At 33.2% G+C, this 13,001-nt stretch overlaps 1 protein-coding gene across 2 annotated transcripts in view; it reads right to left on the bottom strand.

Annotated features, from left to right (window-relative positions):
• LOC150107617 (kazrin-like) overlaps nt 1–13,001 on the bottom strand; it is a 72,510-nt gene that overhangs the window by 47,981 nt on the left and 11,528 nt on the right. The window contains exon 1 of one of the 2 annotated variants that reach the window (XM_090391422.1): nt 3,474–3,600. The exons of the other annotated variant lie outside the window; for it this stretch is intronic. Within the exon in view, the coding sequence (XP_090247548.1) occupies nt 3,474–3,504 (31 nt within the window). The 5' untranslated portion in view covers nt 3,505–3,600. Of the gene's footprint in view, nt 1–3,473; nt 3,601–13,001 lie in introns of those variants that run through there. 2 annotated transcript variants of the gene reach the window in all.

Here is a 13,001-nt window from a genome sequence, read left to right as displayed (position 1 = left end):
TATTACTATTAAGAGCTCGTTCTCCAAAAACGCACATCCACTAACGCCTTTACAAGTTGTCCTACTCACCAGGCATGTATACAACAGTATGGAAGGCACACTTTTATCCAGCATGCTCTTAAAAGGGAAATAAAAACCATCGAACTATCGTCCCAAAGTAATGGAGGTCACCAACAACCAGTTTTTTTTTTCACTAATAAGAGATCCATCGGTTAATTAGGGATCATCATTATCATTCTAACAGGCTGACCACCTTGCTAACCTTTTCACATTTAGACAGACAGGAGAAAATCATGTAATCCTTCTTGATATTTTCAAGGTATTTGACGGCGACTGGCATCGCAGTCTTCTTTTCAAACTGCCTCTTATGGGTCTCAAACATACATACTCTTTGTGAGTGGATTGCCAGCTTCTTCTCTGTGATCTCTCACTACTGAAACCCTATTTCATAGCAATGCTGATGAGGGTACAGTCCATTCCACTAAGTTCGTCATCCAAAAAATCTTGTAGTACTCAAATGACTTAAATCACATTATAAACAAGCAAGCAAAATAAAATAAAATGCGAAACAGCCTGAAAACGTTTCGTCAGAAGGTATTATGTGAATCAACAATGGATATCATTTATATTATTTTTATGAGCATACATTAAAAAGAGGATTGCCGAGTGAAGAACAGCCTAAGAAACAAACTAAAAACGATGAATGTGCTAAAAATCCTCGAAACGAAGTAAAGACAAGAAAAAATTTGAATGCACTAAAATTAGGAAACTTATGAAAAGTCAAATGAATAGTGAAATAAATTTTAGAGATAAACATATAAACAATGTTCATTTCCACAAGATTACATCAAATCCATATAAATGTTCTTCCAAATTACTATTATATTATCACAGGAAGAAAAAGAAAGAAAGAAATGTTTACACTATGATAGGGAACTTGCCGATCAAAGCTTGTCCATTAATTAGCATGGCTGAAGAAAAGGTAGCTCTTCCCCGCTGGAAAATATCTAAGAATATCGTCTGTGAATAAGATAACAGAGCTGAGATCTTACGCTTTTATTAATTATTATTTTTTTAAATACAGTATATTTATGTAGAGTAAGTACATGTATACCATGAATATCCTCTCTGGAATACTCAAGACGCTCTGAGATAGAAAATTTACATAATTGGTGACAATATGACACAGAACACGCCAAATTTACTGAATATGGTAAATTAAATATAGAAATAGACAACAGAATCAGCAAAGCTGGTATGGTGGGAAGTCAATTGAATAAATTCATATGGAATAAGAAAGAAATTAGTCGCAACACTAAATTAGCTGTATACAAGACAGTGTTCAAACCAGTTTTAACTTATGGATCTGAGAGCTGGGTCAGAAGCAAAACACTTGACCAAAGACTAGAGAACGCAGATATGAGAGTGTCCTGAGAAAGATTAGAGGCATGAACAGATGGCATCAATGGCAATATCATATTAAAAATGAGGATATTAGGAAAGAACTTGACATTGTCAGCATGTGTTAGCAGAGCTAATCTCAGGTGGTATGGTCACTTAAATAGAATGGGAGAGGAAAGATTAGCAAAACAAGTGTTCTCTGCCAGGTTGGCAGGAAAACGACCCAGAGGAAGACCAAGATATAGGTGGATTGATACGGTACAAAGTGCCTTAGACGATAGAAATATAAGATCTGATAATGTTGGAGTCTTGACAAGTAACAGACTGATTTGGAGGAAAATTGTAGATAGGAAGTTAGTAATGATGTAATTTTTTCATGTAGTACTGTCATATCCTGTACACCCCTTGAGGGTACATGGCAGGAATTTGATGATGATGATGAACACGCCAAAAAATTTTTTATTATATTTTCAGAGAAATTTAATCAAGATGAAGAAACTCTCAGTATCTTTAGTGGGTTTCTGGAGACAATTATCAAAAGAAAAATAAGGAAGTCATTAAAAATACAATCAAAATATCGATGCTTTTTCCTACAGCAACAAAAATGTGTATGTTGAATCTGAATTTCCCTCAACAAGTCTAAGTAGTAACTGCATTTGGAATCTAACTAAAATCGAAGGGTTTTTTTTTCGATCGAGTCAATGACTTATTTCTGCAATGGAAGAACACAAGCACATTCATCTTAATAAGGGTTATTTATGATAAAGAGGAAAAAAAATAACATGGGCGAATTTCTTCAAATAATATATTATTAAGTGGAATTATAGATATTGTTATACGTGAGTATTGGAAAAGAGTTAAAAACAGTTCGAAAGGGACAAATGAAGAGTAAATATCACAAATGGAATATTTGAAAAATGCAGAGGCAAAAAAGGGGGTGGGGTGGGAAGAGTGCATATGATCATGCAGAGAAGCCAGTTACTGGGTAGGGTTCATAGTTTCATGTAAGTTTTTGGGACCCCTTTAGGAACCATATTTCGGTACTTTACTCATTTACAAAGGTAAAAAAATTGCCGCAATTATATATGCTATTTTGATGTAATATGCAAAAAAGTTATTCTTTCAGCATTTATTATGATTTTAATAATTTAAAATTATTATAAAATATTTTTTAGATTAAATTATGGACTGTTTGAAAGAACAGCTATTTGACTGTTTTCCTAATTTAATTCCGTAGACATTTGCTTGGTGGAACAAGCACGTCTGCAAAAATAAAATAAAGTGAAATAAATAAATAAAAACGAAAAAATAAAGGGGGGGGGGTAGCAAAAAATTTGTGTTTCAAAATTAAAATTTGAATACGAAGTGGTTCTTTTGAGATTAAAATATTCAGGAATCTTTGCACATCACGAAACTTTTTTTTAAATAAATCAGTTCATATAAGTATAATTGTCTGCACCAGTTATCTGTGACCATAACCCAGTAAAGAACACAAAGAAGCAACCACAACATGAACAAGTCACTGAAAATTAGGCCGGAAGCTAAAAACACGATAAGTTTGCTGCCATGAGCATATTATGACACTATTGCCCATAATTTTAGTCACTCGAAATATAGAAATATTTTGCACTCTTTGCAAACCAATATTCATTATTAATTACGAACTACCAAACGCAGATATTTATTTGCATATGATCCTCGACTTCCCGTGCATATGGACAAAATTATAACCCAACTCCGTGAAAATTTTTTTTAGTCTTCCGTAATTTTGTAAACGCCGTTGTGCTGTTGCCATGACTTGAAAACTTGGATGTGAATTACGTACAAAATATGAGAAACCTTTAGATTTTTTTTTTATCTCAAGGAATAGACAAACCGACCCGAACACTCAATTAACAGTAAAAGTATCCTAGTATCATCTCAACACATCATTGGAGTGGACAATATCCTATGCAGAGTTAAATACAACATAAACAGCAGATAGTTTATTCCTTTTGAATAAAGCCTTAAATAGCATTTGATATTTCAGATTATTTACAAAATAATACATAAATAATAATAACTTCGCCTACCTCCTTTCCACATCTGCTGTGTTCTCTCCATGGATTTGTTCTATATAACAATTTGCTGTGCTACACGAAGAAAGGATGTTGGCATATGTCAGAGTACAAAGCACTCACAATTGCTACTGGAAGTCCTTGTGACTACAACAGACTTTGTTTTTAATGGATCAAAAAACCTTCTCTCAAACAAAACAAAACAAAACAAAAACAACAACAAAAAAAACCTGACTGAATACTTACAGACATTTATATATTTGGTTATTATTTTTTTTAAAACGTGATGTCTGCACCTGCAATCCCAAGGCGTGAGACACCTGCTTCCAAGCGTGATGCATACCTGATTTTGTACAGCAGAGATTCTTAGCACCTGCATAATTACCAGCTAGTCTCAAAGAAACATAAAAGCCAATGATGAGAACCTCGCACAAAGGTCACTGAAAACGAGGAATTCGTTGGATGTGATTACTCTCTCACGCAAGGGATGTGAAAAATTATCCGAATTAATGTTTAATATTCATTTAAAATAGGAAAAGATGGCAAAAGATAAAAACACAGCATATTCTCGTTCATTTACTGTATCATTAATACAATAGAAAGGTGGACAGAGAGCTACAACAAAACAAAACAAAAACAAGAAAGCAAAAAAAGAACATTTCCAGTACCTTTCTAATTAAACGTGACCGAAATAAGTCAGTGAGTAACCTATATTTATGATTCACGATCTGAACTGTTGTGGACGTCCTTTTTTTTTTTCGTATATAATTAATATTATTTTTTTTTGTTATGTTATAATAATAAAAATCATATCATTTCAATGGAAATACAAGTCGTTCTCAATCACAAACTGAAATAAAAAATTATTTTTAAAATTAAAGAAATAATATCTTTAGCTATACACTAAAACTATATTAATCAATATTATTGTAAATTAAACATTAAATTATTTTAAAAATTAATTATACTTTATTAAAGTATAATTAAAAGTATATAATAATTTACTTTTTAATTTAAAAATGTTATCCATATTTGCACACCTAATAAAAACTGTTTTAATTAACGTATAAATAATCATAATATCATACCGGCTGGTGGTCGGGATAAGAATAGCCCCAATCTAGCTCATACATGTCGTACGAGGAGACCAAAATGGGTATCCATGGAGGGAAAATGGATGGCAATGCTGTAGCCATTGAAGTTCTAACTGAAGCTCGGCTATTGCTGTTACCTTCCTGCCATGATCAGAGCTTTATATAGCTCAATAACATCTTATCCTTACACTGCCCTGTACAGATAACGGGGAAGATGAAAAGCATTCTTGCTTCGCCCCTTTAAGCCAGTCCTTATAAGGACCAATAGAAGAAAACAAATAGTGATATGCAGCTGACTCACCCTCGGAAGGCTTCAAACACAGAAGACCAAACGCCTTCATCTGAAACAACTCAAAACGTTCACAAGAGCGGGTGAAGTACCCACACTACCCCCCCCCCCCCATTCACAAGCAAGAACTCAGATAAAGGGATAAGGAGTGAAGGACCCAGTCCATCACTCAAAAACGTTAACAGTTAACAATAGTGGTATTCGAACTCATAATGTGTAGCGCTATTCGCTGGGATGAGGCGTGCATGTATTCATAACTTCTAAGTATTAATTCCTCTACAACGAACATCAATGGATTTAATAATACTACTTGTTTTTACTGGATTATTTTAAAAAAGAAAAGGTGTATTATTAAAACTTTTTAAATTTTAAAACGCTAAAAAGAAAGATTTTGAATTTTAATTACTATATAAACTTATTTAAATATAATATACATTCAAATTAAGTGGATATTGAATCAACATTATTTCAAAGCCGAATAGAGAAACTACAAGAGTTTCATGCCGAATATAGAAACTATAAAACAGCGATTTTCAACCGGCGTGCCGCGGCACATTGGTGTGCAGCGAGAGGTCTTCAGGTGTACCGCGAGATTTATGAAAACAAATTAATTGAAAGAAATAATGTCGTAATTTGCGCATTTATTTATTAGTGTCTGGTCTTCCCTCTTCTTGTGTGTGTAAATCAATCAAAATCATGCCTATTTTTTTCCAGATCATCAAAAAAATTAAAAGAATATATTTTTAGTGTGCCGCACAATTTTAATAATTAGTCTAGGTGTACCGTATTATGGAAAAGGTTGAAAATCACTGCTATAAAAGTTTCGGCGCATCCAAGCGTAAACCTTTCATGACAGGAGCAACTCGTAGTAAAGGAGGAGTAAGCTCCAATCACTATCCTTAGTATTTCCCATAATGTAAAACATCTCCTAGCGGATATGTATGATGTTATACATTATGGGGGGGGGGTCACTACCCAGACCGGTTTCGACCTTTTTTGAGGTCTTCAGTGGGAGCCAGACCCAGATGTAAATACTCAGGTTGAAGTGATGCAGAACTTATACTTTACAATTTTTCAGTAATTCTTGGTGCCTTTTGTGATGTGATACCTTTTTTTTAGCAACTCGTATGGTAAAGTATAAGTTCTGCATCACTTCAACCTGAGTATTTACGGGTCTGGCTCCCACTGACGAGACTTCAAAAAAGATTGAAACCGGTGTGGGTAGTGACCCCCCCCCCCCCCATAATGTATAACATCATACATGTCCGTTAGATGTGCTTTACCATATGGCAAATACCAAGGACAGTGATCAGGCTTACTCCACCTTTATTACAAGTTGCTCCTGTCATGAAAGGTTTGCTTACGCTTGGATCCGCTGAAACTTTTATAATTTTTATATTTGGCATGAAACTCTTATAGTTTCTCTATTCGGCTTTGAAATAATGTTGGATTCATTATCCACTTAATTTGAATAATTTTGCATCCCGAAGTGAAGCCTTTTGGCTCTTTTTCAGTAATAATATACATAAATTTATGGATTATATATTATAGACTTTTTCTCTGTGTAACGATTTTGATAATGATCATGTTATGTTACGCTAACAGGGTAAATCCTGTCACGCTATTAGAGGGCGCTAACAGCTTGATAGATCTTAACTGACTTTCTCAAATTTAACAGATTTTTTATAACGAAATCATTCATTTGTCTTTTGTCTCTGTTATTTAGGTTTTCACGAATCCTTTTGTAGAACCGCGAAATTATGAGTTCATTGGGAGATCCGAGCTCTAAAAACTGAAGGAAGTAATCAGGGATGAGGGTCGCTTAATAAATTTGCACAGAAAAGTATTGAGATTATTCATAAACACTGTAACATATCCGGAAGAAAGAAGGCAAACATGACCTTTGATGACCGGAGTCGGATGAAGCATATCCAAAACGATGTCAAAAAAAACAACAACAACAACAACATATTTTAAAAATTGGTCAAATCCTGAATCCTGAAATCGAACTTAATAGAGAATAGTGTATTAGGATTAAGTGACAAATGCATTCTGGGGATGGTTGGAACTTGCCACCATACTAAAGATACTGTCTTGGTTTTCTCCCCCCCTTTTTTTTTTTTTTTGTTTAATCTTATAGTCTAGAAATTAAATAATAATAATAATGATGAGATATTATATTCATTCATGAATGAGAGAGGTTTCTATATAAGTATAATAATTTTAAAAAAAAGTATTTCAAAATGAAGTATTTAGAAAAAAAATGAAATTTTTCGAATTTTAGGGAGAAAATCAGTCAAAATATTAAAACATCTTAAAAAAATGAAAATTTTTTTTGTTAGGTTCCGGGATAGCTCTTTATTTTATTTTATTATTTTTTTTTTTGAAACATTTGAAATATTTCCTGTTGCCAGTGTCATCCTAATCTAAGGTCGCGAGTTTCCGTTTTAGTAATATTATTAGTTTCCAGAAAAATTCAAACGTAGCTATTTCACCTCAGGGAAAAATCCTATTTTAATGTTAGAAACGATCCCTCGCATAATTCTTCAGATGTGAAAATCTGAAACGAAAGCTAAGCAAAGTGAAGCGCATTTAAGAAATCAGATGCAGGCTGGAAAAAAGAAAGAAATAATCTAGAGATTAAAAAATTGACAAATGCTCTATCGTTTGCACACCGTATTTGAACAGCAAATCAAACGAATGTTGAATTCAACGCATGTCAAAACCAATATGAGTAGAAGTTTGTGTTTGGAACAATGCCTTTACCTACGACTGACAATTAAGGAGGGGGGGGAATAAAAACAATTAAATAGAAAATAAATATATTTTTGTTGTGCTGCGAAAAAAAATGAGGTGATATCGTCTGCCATAACTGTTAAATAGAAAAGTAGTAAACAAAACCATTTCGTTATTTTTGTTGTTTAATGTTCAAACATCGGTCTTTGACAGATTTTTTTTAATGTAAATTCCACTCAAGAAGGAAACCTATAATAATTCACCAGTATCGCGAGTGGGTTAAGACTGGATAACCGCAAAACCCAATTATATAAATCAAATATAAATTTTTTTTCGAACACTTCAGCCTTCCAGTGTACTAGCAGAGCGGTAATCTCACACAGGGAAATGAAAACATCTACTAGCTAAAGACATTTGCGGATATCCGTGCTATTCGAAATGACAACCTGCTGTTTGCGCAATCCACTCAAATCATCCAAGCCAACATAAGAAATCGGAAGCATGCCAAGAAAGAGAGAGAGAGAGAGACGATGTCATATCAGCTCTTGAATTCACTCACACTGTCTACACCACCACCACCTGACAAAGCAAGCCATTACAAATCTCTCACCGCTCGCATGAGAGAAAAATCTAGCTCTAACCTCTTTTATTATCCTTATCTTATTATCATCATCATATCCTTACACTGACATGTAAGAATAAGAAATGGTTGCAATAAATCTTCGCAGTCATTGTTATATGGTCCCTGAACTTCAACTTCGTAATTGCTAAAATCCAAGATCTCTAGCCTGCTCAGCTTCTTAAAACATGATCTTGCCAATATAATGACGTTTGGTATCTTACTACGCCAAAATGCATGATTTTACATTTACTAATATTCAACTGATAGCCATTTTCAAAGCATATCTTTGCAACATCAGCATGTCTCCTTTCAATTCCTTCTCAATATCATTAACATAAAAATATTGAATACAAATGGACCAAGGACTGATCCCTGGAGTATACCACTTTTTGATATCCGTCAATCAGCCCACTGTTTTATCCAAACTAATAGTTTTTAACCCAATCCCATATCCTCCAACTTATCCGGTCAAAAGCTTCAACCGTAACATTATTATAAAATTTTATTTTGGTTAATTTGGTTTAAATGCGATGTTAGGTTTCCCTCTTGCATGTACGCTAATTTTAATAATTTCATAGTGCTACTTCAGTCAAACTAAATTTTAAGGTATTTTTATTTACTTTTTTTTTTTCTCCTTTCACTAGCCAAACAGTAACACTTGATCTGTAGAACTCGTGGATTAGTGCACCGTCCCCCACTAGTCTCTGTAATGCCAAATAACTATTAATACTTCTAGTCCTCCCCCCCCCCAAAAAAAAGTTTTAAAAATGTAATTATTTCTTAAGGTGCATATTAAGATCTATATTATATTAATTAATAGTTGTTCCTAGCAAAAATTCAGTCTTTTATATCGCAAATTTAAAATAAAAAAAAATCCGTTTGCCATTTGAGAAACTGCACACGTGATAGTAAGATTACACAGGGTGTCCCAAAAGTCCTTGTGCGTGCGTAATAACGTGAGATGTATAAATATTATAAATTTACAATAAACACCATTCGAAAGCTTAATTTATTGAAGTTTTTTATTCACTAGTTTTATGAATTTGTACTATTTATTTTATTTTATTTTATTTTTTAATTTATTTATTCATTATTTTTTTTTTTAATTTATGGTGTGTCCTCAGGAAGTTTTACCTTTTCGGTCCTTTCTTTATTTTTTGAAGAGTCAACATTCAATGGGAGTCTTAAATTGCAGTGCTGTAGATATTCTTCATTCTTGAACTTTACAGAGAGAGAGATAGAGAGAGAGAGAGAGAGATTGAATCTTTTAATAACACCATCTTTCAACGAGATGGGGGCACTCTGCCATTATCGGTGTACGGCAGTTTTTGAATGACACTTTCTCAGACAGGTGGATCGGTAAAGGAAAGCCACCTCGGTCCTTTGATCTAACTTCATTGGACTCTTTTTTGTATGGAGTCACTTCAAACCAGTTATCTATGCATCAAAACCTCGTTCTTTGAATGATCTTAGCATTAAGATTACAGATATAATTCATACAATCGCTGAGCAGCAGCTGATGAATGTTTAGAGTTCGAAAATTGGCTTGAACAATTTACCACACGCGATGACGGTTATGTCGAGCTTTGAGAATTAAACCTACATAGTATAAAATACAGGTACATAGAACTCAGATAGGAAATGCATCATCGATTCTTCACACGCACTGAAAATGCAAATATCGTTTAGCGGAAGTGTACCAGTTAAAAAAAAATAATAAAAAAAAATCTGTAAAAATTATAGGCTCGGTCCACTGACCGATAAATCTGACACTTCTACTCTATGTCCAATGATGATGACTTTAATGTATTATTACAGAGAGCTTGGTTTCATCAAGCCTTGATATTTTCATACATTGCGCAAGGTATTGTTTTCGGATAGGCGTGACTGAAGAAATGGCTGTTGTGAAATTCTAGAAAAAGGTTGCATCACAGTCAGCTGAGAGTAACACGTGTTGTTGTTGTTAATATTGCAGGTACACATACTGAACTGTGATGTACGAAACAACAGTTTTAATGTTCAAACTACCTAAAGGTTTGAAAAATTCCACCGTTTAAACCGATCACGTGTAATCAAAAGAAATATGAACAAGACATTAGCTAGAGAATATCAAATTTTAAATCAGACAGGAACTATTCTTTTTAGTGCAATTCCTGTTTCTGGATATTGTTGTCATCGCAGTTATTTGCAAGATTAATCTTACCCCATGGCAATTCCCTCCCCCCCCCCACCGAAAAAGAAAAAGTCGACGCTATTGTTCATGCATGAGAAGGAGCCTTAAAAATTGTCATCAAGCGGAACGGATTAAGGAAGAGATCTATTCAGAGACTGTCACTGTCAATTATGTACACTTCGGAGACTTTCCAGGGTGTCTGGAGAAGAAGAATACCATCCCAGTTCACGCTGCAATAAGTCAGATGAGTAAGTACAGTTATCTCATGCAGAGCAATTTCAGTATTTTTAGTGTTTATATAGAGGACTTCGCAGCAGTACGTTGAACCAAACTAGACTGGAAAATCAACAACAGAATCCTGTTTTTTAACCTTAAAAAACAAAAAAAAAAGCCAAAGGATTCATTCTAACTAAAAATCTCTACAGCTTTAAAATCTTTTAACTAAAAAGTCTCTTAAAAATCTCTTAACAATAATGAAATCTCTTAACTAATTTGTTCCCCGTTTATAGTAATCTTGATAAGTATTCATGTCCGTTACTACTACCGCAAAATTTGTAAGAGAAGTAACTTTCTTTTTAGAACTTTTTTGGGCACTTATTATAATCAATAATAATTCAAAATGATATTGATTAAGGCTAATTAATGATAACTTAAGCCTCTGTAATATTTTTTTTTGCTAACTCTTTATTTAAATTAATGCTTACACTATCAATAAAGTATTCTGTTAAAAAACTAATAATAACACATGAATATGTTATTAAACAAAAATAATAATACATCAGAATTCTATTAAACAAATATAATACATCAATAAATATTTCTTCTCGAATTATTGTTTCGCCAGTCCTTTGAAAGAAATTTATTTCCTAGTTAATAATAAATTTTATCACTTATTATCAAGAGTAGTTTAATAATCAAAATACCATTCGGTAATTTAAGAATTTTTTGAGAAATCTTTAGGAAAAGATTTTGAGGCAAAATTATTTCCTATACCTTGCATAGTTTCAAAGTAGATTTATTTATATAAAAACATTTATTTATTGTTAACAGTGAATTTTATATTAATATTTTTTTCTAATTGTTTCAGTTTCTGTTAATTTCGCAGCAAAGGTTTTAGATAAATAGTGAAGAATTTTCCGATATAACTGGAAGTATTAGACATATTGTATAGCGTAACAACACCTTAAACACTTTACTAGACAAATGTTTAAGGTCTTTAACAACATCTTAAACACTGGTCTAGTAAATAATATAAAAGAAAGTGTATTAATAAACAACCAAAATATACGAATTTAAAATTTGAATTTTAAAAAGGATATATTACAAGATAACATTTCTGCACCAAAAAAGTTCAATTATGTTGGAAATATAAGAAAAAGGCAGTTTCTAACGTGTAACACGAAAGGTGGCTGTATTTTAATTTACAATTTACATTTGAAATCTTTGCTATCTAATTTTCATATAATATAATATTTTCTAATTCATTATGATGTAATATATATATTTTGAAATTGATGATTGATTTCTTATAGTTAATGCCAGCTTATAAAAGATGTATCTTCTTTGAGTGTGAGGCTATTGATATATAAAAATCAAAAATTTATATTCGTAGCAAGTCATCAGTTATATTAAATTCACGTATTTTAATTTAAAGGCATTCTATTAAACAATGTTATATATATATATATATATATATATTTTTTTTTTTTCCCCGTAAAGTAATATTTATAAACACAATTTAGGATATAATATTAAATGAAATTATTTAATATCATTCTGCAATAATAGAAATATCTGTCCTACCTTTCTCGAAATGCACGTTTTGCTTGGAAATAGCTTTAGTGAATGCAGAAAAATTACTCCTTTCAAATGACGAATCATCTTCCGACTGCATTATCAAGTATAATTCGCCAGAATACAGACTTTCAAAACGACCCCCAATCCAGTATAGCGACGACCACGCTTTGTTGATGACCTGAGTTCAATAACAACGAAAATCGTCATCGGTGGCAGTCGGATTTACTCAACTGCACACACATCTTCAGATTTCAAAGTCCAATTCGTGTGCTAAGTGGATTAACGTTAATCACATATCACTCGGGCATTGTTCGCATGATATTTTAATCTGTCATGTGACTGTACTCATGAAGTTCTATCCTGCGGTACTTTTAGCCTGGCTTCCAGAGGTAGCAGCAAGAACACTTTGTAGGAACTGAGTCTGGCATCTACGCTCTGAGCGCTTTCGCATAATAACCGGTCCGACAGGTCGTGTACGTGGGAAGGGGCCGCCGCTACCTTCGTCACGGTTCACTTCTCTCACTGTAGCTCCCTTAACAATGTGTTGCTCCGAAATATTTCAACTGCCGAAGAATGCTTTTTTCCTATTGGTGGAAATGTCTACAGGTAATGACGGGATTCGCGTCATATACAAGGTCATCAGACGAAGCTGCCTCTTCGGAAGATGTTGCCCACAGAAAGTCGAACTTCAAGTGGACAAGGTACACGCTACAAGTTCTTTACCAGAGTTAGGCCTAATGTTATAGTGTCTTCAATAATTATGAAACGCTTTAATATTTGTAGAACTATTTTTTCCCTTATATGCAGAATCTCAAGAAACGTATTATCTCCC

Source organism: Typopeltis vanoorti, chromosome 4 (genome assembly GCF_054136105.1).
Source record: "Typopeltis vanoorti isolate ZY-2024b chromosome 4, IOZ_Tvanoo_1.0, whole genome shotgun sequence".
Lineage (NCBI taxonomy): Eukaryota > Metazoa > Arthropoda > Arachnida > Uropygi > Thelyphonidae > Typopeltis > Typopeltis vanoorti.
The sequence above is the reverse complement of the archived record's forward strand: the minus strand, read 5'-3'. Positions and strand labels throughout refer to the sequence as shown.